Raw genomic sequence first — 15,144 nt, forward strand, 5'->3', positions numbered from 1 at the left:
TATTATTATTTTGTAGGGGGCAAAACATAATGCAATGCGATACAATGATTATTAAGAGATGAACAAATAAACGTTCCTCAAAAGACTAATGTATCGTATTTGACAGATTTTATCATAATTTCTCTATAAAAAAAGAACGTATGGATAATCAAGTAAACCAAAGTTGCTTCAGTCAAGTAACTGTTCATCTTCGAATATTACTAACAATATAAAAGAATACAAATATATATTCCTATATTTGCTTTATAAAAATCAGTAAGATTCCACAGCAAAAAGACACATGAACCACGACCTACAGTGGGGTGTTGTTAGTATAATTGTAAAAGGCCTGTTACTTGCTAAAAAAGAATTACAGAAGGCATGTAGTAGATTGTGTACAACAGGTTTTGATCATGTTGATAATTTAGAGGCCTTAAATTAATGTATTAAATATGATACAGTAGGCTTTATAGGGTTAAGTGTGCATGCAGTGAACACTACTATCCAGTAATGCTGAGGGAGCTGCAGAGACAGATAAGATTAGAGATCTGAAATGGTTGAGTCATATCTACTTTTTTATGATGCTATTTTTCTCAGCACTCAATAGAGCATCAGTCCCCATACACTGACAAACAATAAAGGAGAAGTTTAGCAGATTGCTCTTTTAAAATGGCAAACTTTGTCATAGTTTGTAACAACATGAGAAAGTGTAAAGGATTTAGTTTTTCCTTTTAGCTTTGCAATATTTATTTGATTTATACATTTAATGGTTTATAAGGATTCAGTGAAAAGAAAATACAGATCAAAATAACAAACATAGAGCAGAACTGTTTTTAAAACATAACTATTACTACATTAAACTGTAGGAAGAAAAGACTAATAACTATTCATGCTCGACTTTCAAGCCATTGCAACTCACTTTTCAATAATGAACAAATATTGGTCAATTTACTCAGATCATTAAATTGGTTAAACTGAAACAATCAAATGAATGATCATTTGATGCAGACAATTCACTGTGCTGCTTTATGACCAGCTCATATAGATCTGAGAACAATATATTCTATATTAGAAACAGTATAACACTAAGAAGATGATTTCATTGTTTTTAGCACAGGGATCCATAACACATTGTTTAAAAAACAGAAATTCATCAAATTTGTTTCCATCCAAGAACATTAATGACACAACAAAACCCTTTGACGAGTCAAAGCCTCAAATGTTGTTCCCTCCATTGCTTCGTGGCTACCTGTTCTAGGGGGAGTGAAAGAGAGGTCCAGGTGTGGCGATGATGTCACTGTATGGGGCGCTCTGGTGCAGGTCGAGAAGTTGTTGTTTCTTTAACACCAGCAAGCAGAAGAACATGGCTGCCACGTATGAACGACTGCTGCTCTCACATAAAGCGTGAAGACTGTACACGGCATTGGGAGAAGAGTCTTGTCTCTGAAGAGAAAGGAGAAGTTAGAGCAAGTTCAAACCTAAAACATGCATATATCCACTAACTGTGCGTTCACACCGCCGGCGGCGAGAGCGTCAAATTGGCCGGAAGCCATTCATTTTCAATGAGAGCCGGCGGCGGCCGGCGGCGACCTCCGGCGAGGGCGGCGCGTCTTGGACGGCGAGAGCGGCGAGAAGAGTTGAAATTTGTCAACTTTATGGTAATAAGCTATGACGCGGTTCGGCGGCAACCAGCGGCAACCAATCGGAATGTAGAAGTCCTCCGCCTGAGAGGATACCAGAGAACACAATCCTGTAAACTTTGGTTCCGACCACATTAGTTCCTAAGCAAAATGGAGGAAAAGTTCATTATTTCTGTTGCGGGTTTCCCGTTATTGTACGACGTGTCGCTGTTTACATACAGGGACATTAATAAAAAGAACGACGAATGGAAAAAGGTGTCTGAAACTGTTGGTGTTTTGTTACTTTCACATTTTAAAGATTTTAATAGGTTAACTTATACCCTACGTGTGACCAGTATGCACAAAATAGGATACTGATTTATGTTCAGTTCTTATTTGCTTTGCGGCTCCTTTAAATAAAGTTTTTAAAAAAATCACGCATTCTAAAATCTACGTCAGAGCGCAAGAGAGTCCCCGAATCTCACGGCGTCGATGGCAGGGCGGCGAGAGCGAATTTTGCCGCTCTCGCCGGCGGCGGTGTGAACGTACAGTAACACATTATCAAGTATTCTAATTATATAGTGACTTTCAGGAGGGTCAGGGTCTCTTTTTCTGGAGGGCAATCAAATATGGGGTTAGAATTGTTGCCTTATTCCAAATAAATAGATTGAGATTCACAAAAATATATAAAATTCACAAATAAATAGATTAAGATCCACAAATGAATGCAGGGTTCGTGCAGGTTTCAGTAAGTCAAATTTAAGACCTTTTTAAGACATTTTAAGACCATAAAGATTTAAATTTAAGACCTACATGACGCATTAACCAGCAAATAATAAATACAATTAGCATCAATATGCACTTTTTGTTTACATAAACATTAAAATAATAACGTAAAAAATGATGGCTAGATTTTAAAAGAGTGTCTTGCAACATGTTATCTACTAATGTACAAGTTCAAATAACGTTTTGACAAAAAAGGTTTTATAAAAAGATAAACCTCACGTATTTCAGCCTTTAAATAATCTTTTATAGAATTAATGTCAAAAAAAGATAAATGACTGACATTTACAATGCACATTAGCTTATCTTTTATTATTAATAGTAAGATTTGGTCCGATTTTCCCGTTGCGTCTGTTGTTGCTATGCAACCATGCACTGCGCTCTCCACAACGACAAAGAAGTTTTAGTAGCTAGCTAATGAATTTCCACCACTGATAAACGCTTGCTGTAGCCATTATTTATTTACGGAGAAGAGAAAAAATCAGAAGAAATTCAGCAGAAGAAATAAATTAATACAGGTTTGAAACAACTTGAGGGTGAGTAAATGATGACAGAATTTTAATTTTAAAGTGAACTATCCCTTTAAGACACCGTTTCCAAAAGATTGTTGGAGTTTAACACTTCTTTATATTTCCATCAGGATAAACTCAGGATTATACACAAATTATGATCATCACAGATCCCGAGCATCATGATCAGTAACACCCTCTCTACACCGGCAAGTGGCGCGACAAAAGCAAATAGTAGCCCATTATCTTCCCTGCTGCCGTAGAAGTTTCAAATAATGTCCTATGTCTGTTTTCATATCTGCAGATATGAAGTGTCTGCATAATCTTCCTTATTGACTAGTGCTGGCTACATGAAAATTCATAATTCGTAATACTGTCTACTGGACGCTGCGCAGCGTGACACGATGATTCACTGATAGTAAACGGATGCCCATTCATTCGCTGTCCAGTGAAAACAGCCTCGCACGGGGTAGACATGATGTAAGAAAAGGCTTGTCTTTTAAAGCTTGTAAAATAGCTATAGGACATACTGTAAATATGAGGCCTAAGTAGAATACCAAATATGCGCCCAAATGACCATCAGTGGTGCAAGTACGAACCTCAGAAACGGCGTGTATGGGGTTTTGGATAATGCAATGCTGAAAAATACATATTTGCATTTATTTTGGATGCTTTTAGTAACTTTTACAATCAAAAACTATTAAGTCTGATTCTAAATATTATTTGTGTGATCGAGTGTTTTAACCGATAAACGGATGCATATTGCTTGTCTGCTGGGCATTTCACTTTCAAATGCATGATATCTCTTGGAATGCAACAACATGTCACGTTTAAAAAGAACCCACCTACTGTATATCTTCTCCACAAACAAAGGGAATCGTAATACAGGTATTTAATGTTTAAAATACTATTTATACTGCTCTATAGATAATTAGATCCATGGACCTGCTCATTATTATTAAAACTGCTTGACTGAAGAAGTGGGAAAAGCTGTTGTGATGTTATTTCACCTATATTACACAAACGTACATCCAATTATAAGTCAGTAACTTATTGATACTTTTCAGTTCTATCTTGAATAAAGTGACGCTTTCATAACGCATTGTTCCCATAAAAGAGATGTAAAGCGCTGTTTCTCTGGCATTGTAAAATGCTCATAAACTGTGGCTTGGCTTGATGCATAGTCTAATGGTCTAAATCTAACGAAATCCAAATTTTAAATGTTTTACTGTAGCAATTTTATGGGACTTAGCCTTACACTTCCTATTTGAGCAAAGTTATTTCAGGGAAAGACCACCCTGATTGTAAAGCCCTACCGTGATTGGTTGTAGCGAGAACGTGCTACGATTGGTCAGCTCAATGTGGCCATTATCTGATTGGCTTGAGTAAATGGCGGGTGGAGTCCCGTTATTTGTGGATTTGTCTGCATGTTGACTCTAGAAGTGTTTAAAAATCCACAGATGTGTGAGGGGATTTACAAATGCACTGAAAGCCGTTCACAAATAAATGACAGGCAGAGTTGTGTTTGTGACATAAAACACATTTGTAAAAAAAATCTATATATATTTGCAAATCTGATTTTATTTACTTGTGAATTTTATAAATTTTTTGAATCTCTTTACATTTGTTTGTGAATCTCAATCTATTTATTTTGGAATAATGCAATGTTTAACTTGCACAACCCAAAAGGTGTCCAGTTTTCCAAACATCAACTACCTTAAATCTTTTTAAACAGAGATTTAAACCGAATGGTATACAATACACTTGAAATATTCAAGTCCAATTTTTTTTTATATAAATTATGATTAAATAAATATTATTATTATCATATTTTCAATGTACAATCCTAAAAGAGAGCACTAAAGCAGCATACCATTGATATAGTTCCCACCATCCACTTAGAGAAAACAAAACAAAAAAAACATCTACCGGTACTTAAACATAAAAAAAATAGTTTGTTTTGTTTTTAGGAAACAAAACATAATATACAATTCTACAAATCCAGTGATTGGTTGTTTTTCCACCACAGATGTCACAACCAAGTATCTTGTTATAACGACTTTATAGACAGGCTGGTTCACCCCAACACCCACAAGTTGCTGGAACTAGTGCATTCAGACAAACCCTGCCATGTTTGTGTTACATACACCCGACAGTCAGTGAACAGTGGTCTGTGGATGTGTCATCTTGAGACTACATACTGTGAGATGAATCACCATGTCTCTTGGACCACACAAGACCTTTAAGTTATGCAAACTACACAGTCCAACACAGATTATATTTCATATTATCCTATTCAGAACATATTTAATATATGACAGAAGTGCTTCAACACGGCCTGGCGTTTCTAAGGTGAACAGAGTGTCAAATAAATGGCAGTGTGTGTGATTAAGTTTATGCTCTTAAGCCTACTGTTCTCATCAGCACCCATACATTTAATTTCTCATTCTCTTAATTCTTCACTCCAAAAGCATCTACAGCTTTTGATTGTTTCTTACTTTGAGGGCCTGGAGGAGGTCATGTGCCCGACTGGTCAGTCTCTTATCCTCCACATCCTGGCTGTTCAGAGCTGACTGCAGACAAAAAGTAAGAGGTCAAAAGTTCTGCAGGCACACACACGCGCACGCACACACACCCCTATAAACACAGCAACTCGCTACTGTAAAAATGTTATCCATTCATGTGTTTTTTCAATAACAACTGATAATATAAAAATGGTTATATTACATTCAAGATATACATCATTCCATGGGGGGGAAAATCTCTAATGGCTGCTTTAATTTAATCAAAAATAAAAATAAATACTGTAATATTTGGAAATATTGCATTACTCCAGTCTTCATTGTCACATGATCCTTCAGAAATCCTTCTAATATGCTGATTTGGTGCTCAAGAAACATTTGACATGTTATTATCAGTGCTGAAAACAGTTGTGCAGCTTAATATTTTTTGTGGACACCAAACTTTTTTCCGGTTTGATGAATAGAAAGTTCAAAAGAACACCATGTATTTGAAATATAAATCTTTAGTAACATTATAAAAGTATTTACTGTCATGTTTAATTTAATGCATCCTTGCTGAATAAAAATATTATTTTCTTTTCTGCTCGCCTGGAGGATAGACTTACAAAATGGAAATGCTTGCATTGTATGACTATAATAGTGTCCTGATATAAAACATCTCAGCTGCACAGAGTAACATAAGAGCCATAAAGGATCGCTCAGATCGCTTGACGGGTAATTTAAATGATTGGTTTTAAAGGTGCGACAAGAACCTAATCAATCTGAAACTAAGTGCAAATTCAGATGTAACAAAAGCATTGGATCCACCTCTCAGATTCTCATTGGTTAATTTTTCACAGGAAAGGCTGTAAGTAAAGGTCTGCATTCACAGGACCCTGCACAACGGAGTATGGCACGGGACAAGTTTTAGCAGGGAAGATACTGATGTGTGCGCAGGAAGCAGGAGAAAGATGGGGAGGTCAGAAGCATCATTTGTGTAAGAGAATTGGAAAAACATTAAAAAATATATATAATGTTTTAGAAAAACATTAAAAAAATATATTGACTTGGTTTTTAAAAGGAAATGTCTTATATATATTTAGTAAGAAAACATTTTTTTGGGTCACAACCATGGGACTGACCGGTCTGACAGGGCCAATAGAAAAAAATCCTTAGCTGATATATTAAAGGGCACAGGTATATGCAGGTATTGAGCAGAATGTTAAAATTGTCAGATTTCATTCATACTGTAATATTGAATGATTATAATTAATGGCTAAAATGATTAAAATGATAAAAAATGGCTAAAAATCTAGCGTTGTGACATAAATGATGAAAAAATGCGCCAATGGAGGGAAAAAGTTAATAATCAGTACACGTGGTCGTGTTGAAGAGACAAAATGTGTTTTGTGGTTCTGTTCTGTGGTTAAGTGTTTAGCATTACCTGTGTCCGTGTCACCAGTGGGGTTTCCCTCATCTCCACAGATGAATGACCAAATATGGAGATCTCAGAGAGAGGCTCTGGATACGACACCTCCAACCTACTCTCCTCCTGTGACCAAAAGGGTGAAAGAATGGTCAAAAGTTGTTTCAGAGGTGGAGCTCTATTTTGATGAAAGATTATGAACTTGCATCAATGAATTATTCAAAATAAGACCAAGAACAGACACAGGGTCTGTGACTTCTTGAATTTTGACTTCTGCAAATGCTCATCAAGTGCATGTGTAGTTCTTACACTGGTGGTGTTCCAGGAAGGACGAGGTTCTGGATGAATGACAGAAGTTACAGTAGTGTTTGCATTATCTGCTTGATCTTGTCCAACAGACTCTTGCAGCAAACTCCAGTCTTGCAGCACCGGCTCAGCAGTGTTGTCCCAGACGGCTACAGATATACACACAGTAATAAGGATTAGCTGAGATTTCACCTTCAAGCCATTCTAAACGTACTTTCTTCCATGGAGCACAACAACATTTTGCACAATGTGCAGACTTGCAAGTAAATTTTCCTTGAATATCTTGCTCTCCTTGTGTGTTCGCAAACACACAAGAAAGGCTTTGAGAAGGCTCTATGATGCAGTCATATGACTTCTGAAGACTTGGAATAAAATTAATTTCAATATTCAAGTCAATTTCACTGAGAGACTTTCTGCTACCATGACACAGCATTGGCATTAGCTGTTAAAGGGATAGTTTGCCCAAAAATGCTAATTTTGTCATTTACTCACCTTCATGTCATTCCAAACCTGTAAGACTTAAGTGTTTTTTTTTTTCTTGTCCAGTCAATGGAAGTCGATGGTCATAAAAACTGTAAACATTCTTCAAAATATCTTCTTTTATGTTTCACAGAAGAAAAAGGCATGCTTTGAAACGAAATGAGGGTGAGTAAATTAATTATGACAATTTTCCTCTATTGGCAAACTAAGTCAAACTGGTTTGGAACGAAACAAGGGAGTTGTTTCATCAACTCTGTTTCTGTCTGAAGCAATGTGATTTCCTACCCTCTCTAGTTTGCTCTCTCATCTCCTCGGGGTCAGCCTGCTGTCTCGCTCCTCCCTTCAAGCCCTGTCTCCTAGGTGATGTGTCACAAGGGAACAGCTAGAGGAAATAGAGGGAGAGGAAGCTTTCCTATGATGCACTGCCTTAATGCTACACTGAGAGTATAATGACAGCTGTGCACTTCAGCTGAGCTTTGCTGCCATTTCTGAATAGGTGTGCAATACCTGCTTTAAGTCAGGGTGTAAGATTGGAAGGCAAAAACTCGAGAAGAGCTGCTTCACCCCTCCATTCGCCCTCCACTCCATGAGCTGCCGAGTGGGCGGGGCTATCTCCAACGGGGTTAAAAGGTCAGCGCAGTCAGCCAGTTGAACTCTGATGGCATCGTCAGTTAGTTCCTTTGACCGGTCAATGACCAGCTTCCTCTTCCTCGTCATTCTTTTCCTTGTTGGAGATGCTGAACACATGTTTGAACTTTCCATTAGTCTGATGTACAATTATTAGGAAATTTGTGACCATGCCTAGATTCAGAATGGAATACTAGCGTACTCATTATTGAGCAGTATGTACTATATAATGCTAAAATTAGCCAGTGGAAACATTTAAAACTCACCAAGTTACATGCTTAATGCAGTGAGTGGTTTTTAGTTGCCATCCCAATTTTTTTATTTTTGATCTAACATTATGCAAAAATGGCTTTATGTTTGGCAGTAAAGAAAAAAGAAAAACGGTGTTTTATATTATTCTGGTTGCATACTACACATTTTGGCAAACATAGCAGGTCATCGTGATATTCCTTAAACACAGAAAATCTACTGTGTACACACTGCAACAGCTGATTCATTGCCATGATCTGGCCTAAAAAACTTACAATGGATTTTTTTATTCTTGGTTGTCAACAGCACCCTCAAGTGGTTTCATGACACCCAACAATAAAGGGATTTTTCACCCAAAAATTTAAATAATTTACTCACTCCTGTGCCATTTCAAACCTGTGTGACTTTCAGTCTTCTGCAGAACACAAAAAAGATATTTCTAAATAATGTTGGCAACCAAACAGTTTTAGTGACCAGTGACTTCTATTGTATATGCACACAAAATATCTTCCTTTTATGTTCCACAAAAGAAAGCAAGTCATACAGATTAGGAAGGACATGAGGTTGAGTAAATGATGACAGAATTTTGGGTGAACTATTGCTTTAACAGTTCAAAAGTGAACAAGGTCAACCAATTTAAAGCAAAGGTAAATACCGTGCTACTGCTCATAATATTCTCCAGAGGAGTTAACACTCACGTGTGACAGCAACAGGTGCAAGAGCGAAACCTTCCTCTGCATTTACCAAGAAAGTGGTCTCAGTCAAGGCTGGACTGCTCCTACCCTTTAAACAGGAAGGTCCTGGTTTCACAGACTCCGGCTCTTTAAGAGAATGAAACAGTGGTAAATGTTCATGTTGGAACAGAAGGAAAATTGCTCGATTGATCAATGTTAAGATTGTTACTGTACACCCAAATAACCAATCAGATATTAATTATATTATAATCAGGTCAGGTATTAAAGTGCCCCTATTATGGATTTTTGAATATTACCTTTTTTATGTAATGTGTAGCATAGCTAAGTGAATGAAAACATTCTGCAAAGTTTTAAATCTGAAAGTGCACCGTATATAAAGTTATTGTCTTTCAGAAGTAAGAGTCGAGTCAATGAAATGAATCGTTTTTCAAACGAGTCATAAGCAGTTTCGTTGTGACGTCAAGACGGAACATTAGCATATTGCCCAGACATTTATTGTCTGTCGTTCTCACTACTTTGAGTAAAGATTAACCATGGAGCAAGATTTGTTACGTTTATGTTAAATCAGTCATTCACACTAGAGCTCGGCTAATGTATGCACTGTTATTGATAGTTTCCACGTGTTCATCACAATAAATTAGAAAAATACTTTGTAAATAAATAAGTACAAGTAAAATAATCGTTTTGTTTGATGGACATGCAGTTAATTCTGATGGTGAGGAGTTACAGTTGCAACATCTCACAATGTACCTCAAAATGAGTTGTGAATCACTGAGAAACGTCCTGCTCGAGTCGTCCTTGCGATGGAGGTTCGGGTTGAATAACTAACGTTAGTTCTTCCAATGTTTCATCATCGGACTCGCGCTCGATATGTTAACTTGATATGTTAAAATCGACGTAATTGTTCGTTACTGTGTTTAGTTTACGGTGTAGGAAGCCTCAGGACAAGCAGAGCTGACGTTGTTATGGCAATGGGAGTTTTTGTTTTCGACGCGCTCTGTACACGGTAGACCAATCACAACAGACTGAGGCCCCATCCACACTACTGCGTTTTCGTTTAGAAACGGAGACCTTTTGCTACGTTTGCATCTCCCGTCCAGACTACAACGGCAAAAACGAAGAAGTTTAGAAACGCTCTGACCCCGTTTTGCGTTTTGAATCTCTGGAGGTAGAGAAAACCTAAATATTAGTTATAACATTTCGTATTCAATATTTGTATTTAAATGCATGACAATTTAGACTCATTTAGAAAAAAAAAAAAAAAAAATTATTTATATTATAACTTTATATTATTAGATGATAACACTTTGTAAACTGGCTATGTCAGAATTATTCTCCATGACAGCAATATGCATAAATGCAAATCAAAAATGATGAATTATTACAATCTTATTAGAGGACCTTATAAGGATGCCAGCAAGACATATAATACACTTAGATGACTAACAAATAATTGTGTACTTTGTTTGCCTTTTCCTTTTCACTGTTCCTTTTTTAATTGTGTGTGAATGTGTATGTCTGTATTTTAAGTTTATTAATACTTTGGCAATGTAAAGACTTTTTACCAAGCCAATAAATATGACTTTTTATTGCATATATCCACTGACACCATGCCAGAACATTTACTTATTCCTAACAGCTAACGAGAATGAAATATTGAAGCCACACCGCGGACTTTGTGACCTAAAGAGTTGACGCATACGAGTTATTTTAAATGATTCCTCAGGCCAATATGCAGCGTTTGACACTATTAATGCTCTGATCTAGCCTGGCTAACGCCAGACCCAATTCTCGTTGAGACTTGGGTCTGGGAACCACATGTTTATTTTCTCGTATTTGAGGCGTGGTTTACGAATGCGCCGGCGCCGTTTATTGGGTGCTAAGAATGTCTATCAAATGCGCATAGCCAATCGTTTCCATTTCTACCAGATGACGTATGTAGAGAAATGGTTTAACGCCAAACGCTGCTCTTTTTTCTAAATAAAATTGCGATCTAAACTACTTAGAACAATATCTAAGGCTGCATCAAAAGGTAGCTTCGCGTCTGCTGCCATGTTGACTACATAGATATAAACAAACTGCTTAGTTGTGTCGCAAAGATGTCGTCATCGTCTTGCTGCTCCCTCCCCGTTCTGTGATTGGTTCCCTAAACGAGGCGAAAATCAGGTCCATGGTTTCCAGACTGCCTTTCAGCGAGAATAAAATCGCGCTGAGCAAAGGCAGTCTGGGGAAACCCAGGCTAGCTCTGATCGGGGCTGCCCTCTTGAAATACCGCCTATGTAAGTTTGGAGAAGACGGACCGTCGTTGGCCAGGTCATGTGACCTGGAGAACGTATCGCTTTACGGCCGTCCATTTATTAAGTGGATGTCTTCTAGACTTTTGCGACAGTGCTGCGGCGCTTGTGGCCTCTAGGGGCGCTAGACGTGAAAGTTACAGGTCTAGCGCCCCTAGCGCCCGCAAAAGTTCCGCGGTGTGGCTTTATGATAAGCCATGAACAACAACATGGCTGCTGGCTCATCTCTTCCAAAGGGTAACACATAATGTAATGCAAATTCTTAAAACAAAAGTAACATCATACCTGCTCTGACAGCAGTTGGAGGAGGTGTAGCTGGCAATTCAAGAGTGTCCTCAGACAAATCAGGCATCAGAGCATCCTCAGTAGTACTCGCTATAAAATCTTGACAGACCACAAACAAAGAGAAGGAAACAAATATTGAACTCAGAGAAGTGATGAGGTTATATTAAGGTTTTTAATAAAGACAAAAATTAGGCAAATGTGTTTCTACAAAATCAAACATTCCCAAATGCACAAAAACGCAATGGACTCGTAATCCATGCTCAACACATAATGCCCAGATTAATGTTCACACTGAGCCATGTTTCCCAAACATGTTTAAAAATTAAAATAGTCAATAGTATATATTTTTATACTATTGTGAAGAGGAACGGGAGAGCTTCACTCCGACGAGGCGAGTGAAGATTAGCTATACTATGGAGTATAGAGGTTCGCTGTTTGTTTAAAACAGCAAAAGTGAAACGTGCTCTGTGGGGGCCCATTGGGCAAAACTGGTGTAAGACACCACCCCAAGCAGAGGACGTCCCTGGATTGTAGGTCCAGTGGCACCGCAAACCTGCTCAATCACTTCCATCTCAGATAGGGTTTTAATTATTCTTATTTCTTTTGATTATTTTAATTTCTTCTATGTAAAGCACTTTGAATTACCACTGTTTAGCTTTGCATTTACTGAATGAGCACTGTGCCACTGTTCGTCCGACTGTTTGCACTGTATTTTATTTTCTAAACTGTTTTAATTATTCTTATTTCTTTTATTATCTATGTAATTATTTTAATTTCTTCTATGTAAAGCACTTTGAATTACCACTGTGTATGAAATGTGCTATATAAATAAACTTGCCTTGCCTTGCCTATTGACCATTTTAATTTTTAAAGATGTTTGCCACTTCTCACAAGTCACTTCTGGTGGTGAAGAAATTCAGATATCATCAGATACAATTCACCTTTAAACACCTTTTTTTTGTAATGTAACAAAAGGGCATTTCAATACATGTCAATTTTTTAAAAAACATTTAATTATTTGCTATCATTGCAGTAATCTCTATTACATTAATGGTAACTCTTGTCTTATACAGTATATTGTGTACCAAAAATTTCATTTGAATAACATGCTGCTTTACAAAAAAATAAAATAATAATTTCTGATTTCATTACCTTTTTAAAAAAAACTGAAAAAAATGTCATTAGCACGTAAAGCATTAAAATAAAGTGTGATGAACTCACCGATGAGGTCAACAGCCATTTCCTCATCACCAAAGCAGTCGCCATGGACACTGAAACTCTGATCAAACAATCCCTGATAAGACTGGATTTCCTCCCCTTATGAATAAATACAGAGACATGAATGGTTTTGCATAAACTATGTAAAAACTACTTAGTTTTATTGATAATTCCGAGATGATACCTATTCCCTCAATGGTGAGAAAGTGGTTCCCAAAATTCTCTTTGAGAGTAATATCTTCAGTGCGGCATTGATTCAAAGAGAAGTGGTCTACCACATCAATGGTCCTGGGTGAGACATAGCATGGCAAATAGGTAATAAAAACACTATTACATCAGAATAAATGTATCTGAAGAGCTGTGATCGAGTGCTGTAGATAAACACAATACTTGGGATCAGGTAGCTGAGTTTCAAAGTCAGTGAAGTCTTCCGGTAGAGTGATAGTTTTTAAGGTGGCCTCCATCGCATCATTGGGCAGGTCTGTCTGTCCTATGGACAAAAATGAAATATCATTAGAGTAGCAGTGCTCATAGGCACTGCAAACACCCAGTGTTCGCTCATTCTGCTGTCCTTCACAGATACAACAGGCTGCACTTACCTGGCCGGAAAGCCACTTTAATTTTGACCAACGCATCACTGCAGTCTGAGAGAAGGTATCTGGTCTTCTTCGAGTATATCCGGACGACTCCTAAAAGAAGGTGACCTGACGTCCGCAGACCAATTTTAATCTGGTAATGAATCACAGAGTTAGATCACACACACAAAATTCTTATTTTACTTTTTCTAGTTTAGCTTTATTAGTTCGCTGGTTTAGTGTCAATATTTGGATTAACTATGTGAATCTTGCCTGGGGGGATATGATTTCCTTGATGGTGGCCTCCAGGTCACATTCAAAGACATGTGCTTTGGTTAGTTTCTTCTCCCAGTGGGCTGCAAGCCAGATCTTGGCTAGCGTGCCTCGTTTAGAGACGAATAGTTGGGAATAAAACATCGTGATGTGTGCCGTGTCTGAGAAAATACACGTCGTCATGGGAGACCGTAAGTTGAAACTTATTGAGTTTATGCCATACATAGAAGTTATACCGTTACATGTAGTCAATCATCAAACAGATATTAAGAAATATTAAGACATAAGAAATTCCCACATGATGTATTTGAGTACTGGTTGTCAAAGTACAAAGGCCTAATGCTAGATTTGTTTATTTTTTAAGCTCAGAGTTTGTCTCAAAACATATTAGTTAGTAAGCTGCCGACCTAGACAGCCTTAATAGGCACCGTTCAGAGGTTTGAATTGTCTTCCAAAATGCTGACTAGATAGGCACCAAACATTTTGTGGTTTCGGTAATTTACGCGCCTATGACACCCGAGAATATTAACGTTAACATTAACGTTACATAACGTAACTTTAGAGAGCTCGCTAGTTTTTGAGACAACCATCTTGTGTAAGGCTAACCATTCAATAAACCTGGATTTTTGCCGTCTTTAGCAGCGGTTTCACCTCAGTACCCCTTAAAATTAGCTTTATTCTTTTAAAAATAAATAATTGTAAAAGTTTAGAGATCTTCTACTGTAGGCCTACCTTTTGCCGCTCAACGTCCATCAACAATGAATCAATTTTTTCCCGCCCACTTCACGTGCGCTTTATTTACGTTGTTACTTGTGCTATGCATACACACAGTCTATGATGCTATGCTGGCCAGAACATTTTTGCCTTAATTTAACGTGTGTATGTCAAGTTACGCTATTATAGAATTGTTTTAATTTAGTTTCGACTGTTATCTATTTATTTTATTTGAATGGCCTATTAAACGTAATGAATAAAACATTCCAAAAGAATGTCCACTATTTCTTAAAGCGTGAGACACCATCCGATTAAATTAATATCGTGCAAGGAGAGGTGTAATTTTGAGGCGTGTCCGTTTTATATCAAAGGGACATGTTAGTCTGCTGAGAAAATGTTTTTAACCCTGTATGGGACATTGTCATTTATAAATGACGCGAAGAAAATTGCATTTAAAATAAAAAAATAATGTTCAACACCAAAAAAAATAATTATACTGATATCATATGACATCCCCTTCAGTCAATAAAATGTACACCTATTTGCCATGTGCTTGGATAATAAAGTGTCCATCAAATGCACATTCAGAATCTCGCCGGAAGAAGTAGGTC

The 15,144-nt window shown here is 37.3% G+C and overlaps 1 protein-coding gene across 1 annotated transcript; it reads right to left on the reverse strand.

Moving 5' to 3' along the window:
• Positions 1-351: 351 nt before the first annotated feature.
• rad21l1 (RAD21 cohesin complex component like 1) lies at positions 352-14,918 on the reverse strand. Its single transcript, XM_079637333.1, has 14 exons — positions 14,552-14,918; positions 13,820-13,980; positions 13,571-13,700; positions 13,362-13,461; positions 13,156-13,259; positions 12,975-13,070; positions 11,754-11,852; positions 9,178-9,300; positions 8,111-8,340; positions 7,889-7,985; positions 7,127-7,272; positions 6,836-6,943; positions 5,389-5,463; positions 352-1,422 (listed from the first exon to the last, which is right to left on the reverse strand). The coding sequence occupies exons 2-14, from the start codon at positions 13,961-13,963 to the stop codon at positions 1,234-1,236; spliced, it is 1,641 nt and encodes a 546-aa protein (XP_079493459.1). The 5' UTR covers positions 13,964-13,980; positions 14,552-14,918; the 3' UTR covers positions 352-1,233.
• Positions 14,919-15,144: the final 226 nt, after the last annotated feature.

Source organism: Phoxinus phoxinus (assembly GCF_949152265.1).
Source record: "Phoxinus phoxinus genome assembly, chromosome: 15".
NCBI lineage: Eukaryota > Metazoa > Chordata > Actinopteri > Cypriniformes > Leuciscidae > Phoxinus > Phoxinus phoxinus.

Coding starts and splice junctions, on each gene's coding strand:
- rad21l1 (XM_079637333.1), bottom strand. CDS start 13,963: ATGTTTTATTCCCAACTATTCGTCTCTAAACGAGGCACGCTAGCCAAG. Junction 5,464..6,835: donor CACTGGTGACACGGACACAG/GTAATGCTAAAC, acceptor TTTTGTCTGCAG/TCAGCTCTGAACAGCCAGGA. Junction 1,423..5,388: donor ACCTCCTCCAGGCCCTCAAA/GTAAGAAACAAT, acceptor CTTTCTCTTCAG/AGACAAGACTCTTCTCCCAA.